The sequence below is a fragment of the Malaclemys terrapin genome, chromosome 12 (genome assembly GCF_027887155.1).
Source record: "Malaclemys terrapin pileata isolate rMalTer1 chromosome 12, rMalTer1.hap1, whole genome shotgun sequence".
NCBI classification, from domain to species: domain Eukaryota; kingdom Metazoa; phylum Chordata; order Testudines; family Emydidae; genus Malaclemys; species Malaclemys terrapin.
Genome location: NC_071516.1, coordinates 37,316,008 through 37,318,726, shown reverse-complemented (window position 1 = coordinate 37,318,726; position 2,719 = coordinate 37,316,008). Strand labels below are relative to the sequence as shown.

At 48.8% G+C, this 2,719-nt stretch overlaps 1 protein-coding gene across 1 annotated transcript; it reads left to right on the top strand.

Annotated features, from left to right (window-relative positions):
• Nucleotides 1-1,409: 1,409 nt before the first annotated feature.
• LOC128845966 (olfactory receptor 11L1-like) lies at nt 1,410-2,351 on the top strand. The gene has a single exon (XM_054045063.1). It carries the CDS (start codon nt 1,410-1,412, stop codon nt 2,349-2,351), a length of 942 nt encoding a protein of 313 aa, XP_053901038.1.
• Nucleotides 2,352-2,719: the final 368 nt, after the last annotated feature.

Sequence of the window (2,719 nt, the reverse complement as noted above, 5' to 3'; positions counted from 1 at the left end):
TAGATGGATACGGGAGTTGGATGTGTGGGGTTTATCTGCTTGGCCATAAGGCAGAACTGTGTAGGTGTTGAGGGGGTAAGGGGGGATTGTTCCTATGCTTGGCACTGGCACGTACGGTGAGCATTTTTGTGATTTCAATGGGAGTTAGGTGGCTAACCAGTGAAGGCATTTTGAAAATCCCACAGACACCTGTATGTATCTTTGGGCACAGAAATGCCTGGAAGTTGAAGGTAGACAAATTCCTACATTTTTAATGGGGAGAGAAATTAAACATTGGGACAATTTGCCAAGTGTTCTGGTGGATTCTCCATCACGGATAGTTTTTAAATGAAGACTGGAATTATTTGGGAGAAGTGCTCTGGCTTCGGTTGTACAGAAGGTCAGACTAGATGATCACATTGCCCCCTTCTGGCCTTGGCATCTATGAATCCATACATCTGAAAATCTGGCCCGACGTGATTTGCCAACTCAGGAAGAAAGTGGACAGGTGTGGGGGCAGAATCCCAGCCTCTTGCCTTGCAGCTCTTCCCAATGGACCATCCACCTGCCTCTGCCCCAGCATAATTAAAAGCTGCACAAGTAGGCTAGAATCCCCCTGCTTTCCTGTGGCACTGATGGTTGGGGCTGGGGAACCCATGTCACAGCTGAAATCCTTGTTCACGTCACCTCATGTTACGTGAAGGTCTCAGATCTGGTGGGCGCAGTGAACCCAGGACCTCTGGGTTCTGAACCCCTCCAGGCTGAGCTAAAATCCCAAAGGCTGTTAGCTCAGGCTATGGCAGACTCGTCCGCCTCTGAGGTAAAGTAGGAGCTGGGGGAAAATGCACACATCATATTGTAATTAGGTAATGCAACAGCAGATATGTCCCTCAGCTTTCAGATTCCCAGTGCATTCCCTGGATGTGTCCTTCACTCACTATAAATGTCCCAATTTGGGACAGACAGGCTTCAGGCATGCGGAGAAGCTCAAGTCCTACTTTGCAACTCTAAACTCCATTCCTAAGTGAAGAGACAGCAGAGACATTGACAATCGTACCCGCATGAGCTGGTATTTAATCGGAGGGCATTAATTTGACACAAGAAGAAGTATCTAGAGTGCATCCAGGATAAATCTAAGGTATCAGATATTCACAGAGCATTAGAAATTTTAGCTCTTCATTAATTTATTGATCTACTAAAGAGCACATGCAATTAGATTTTTAATGCCCTATATAATGAGTTTTGTGAGGGGAATTGTCAAAAAACAAAGCAGTTCAGAGTGCTCACACTCCTATCTATCTATCTATCTATCTATCTATCTATCTATCTATCTATCTATCTCTGTGCCTCTCAGGATTTGGCTCTGCTCTGGAAATCCTCATATTAACATATATATTTTTTCTCCCATGGATCAAACAGCTGCGAGCACCATGGAAGGGGCTAACCAAACTGAAGTGACTGAGTTCATCCTCATGGGTTTCTCTGCATCCCCGGAGCTGCAGTGGATCCTCTTTGTGATGTTCCTGATCATCTACCTCCTGACCATTGCCACCAACACTTCCATCATTGCCATAGTCAGGAGTTGTCCGAGCCTCCACTGCCCTATGTACTTGTTACTCAGCAACCTCTCCTTCCTGGAGATCTGGTACACCTCCGTGACGGTGCCCAAGTTGCTGGCTGGGCTTCTGCCGGGGAACAGGTCAATCTCTGTCCGGGGATGCATAGCCCAGATGTTTTTCTTCTTCTCCATGGGTTCCACTGAGTTCTTCCTTCTAGCGGTGATGGCGTATGACCGCTACTTGGCCATCTGCCACCCCTTGCGCTACTCCACCATCATGTGCAACATCTTGTGCCTCAAGCTGTCGGTGGTCATTTGGGTGTCTGGCTTCCTGGCCTCCTCCGTCCTCACCGTGGCTGTATCCAGGCTGTCGTTCTGTGGGCCCAATGAGATTGACCACTTCTTCTGCGACTTTGTCCCCCTGGCCAAGCTCTCCTGCTCAGACACGCATCTCAGCAAGCTTGTGTGCTTCACCCTGACATGGGCCGTAGCCGGGAGCTCCTTCCTCCTCACCACCGGTTCCTACATCTGCGTCATACGAACAGGATGGCGGACTCCTTCAGAGAGTGGTCTCCAGAAAGCTCTGACCACCTGTGGTGCCCACATTGCAGTCACAGGCATATTCTATGGCTCAGCCCTTTCTATGTATGCCCGGCCACCTGTGATGGAGTCCTCTAACATGGACAAGGTGGTGTCACTCTTCTACTGTGTCCTGACCCCACTGCTGAACCCCATCATATACACCCTACGGAACAACATGGTGAAGGAGGCACTGAGGAAAGCAATGACAACCTCAGGATTATTTAGGGTCTAAGGAAGAACTTTCCCCAGGTGGCTTCATTATGTGGAGTGGTACCAGGAACTACATCAATCACAAACCTCACTGAGGTTAGGTGGGAAGCACCCTTCAATTAGGATTAGTTAATCAGAAGCCTCCCACACAAGGCAAAAGGAGGTTGTGATCCTGCCCAGGAATTTGGACTGAATGGATGGAGAGCTGTTGCTGAGTATGGTTTGTGTTTTGTGTGTGTGGAGGGGGAAGCATCCGGGGGTGGGGGGGGTGGGGAGGGGAAGGGAGAACACACAGAAACTGATAACATACAGGAACAGAAAGAGAGGCAGAAGCAAAAAAAGGAAGAAAGCCAAGCAGTAGCCCGTGAGCCTACTGAGACCCTGGGAAAA

Bases quoted from the DNA above. Each gene is read 5' to 3' on its own strand.
- LOC128845966 (XM_054045063.1), top strand. From the start codon at position 1,410: ATGGAAGGGGCTAACCAAACTGAAGTGACTGAGTTCATCCTCATGGGT.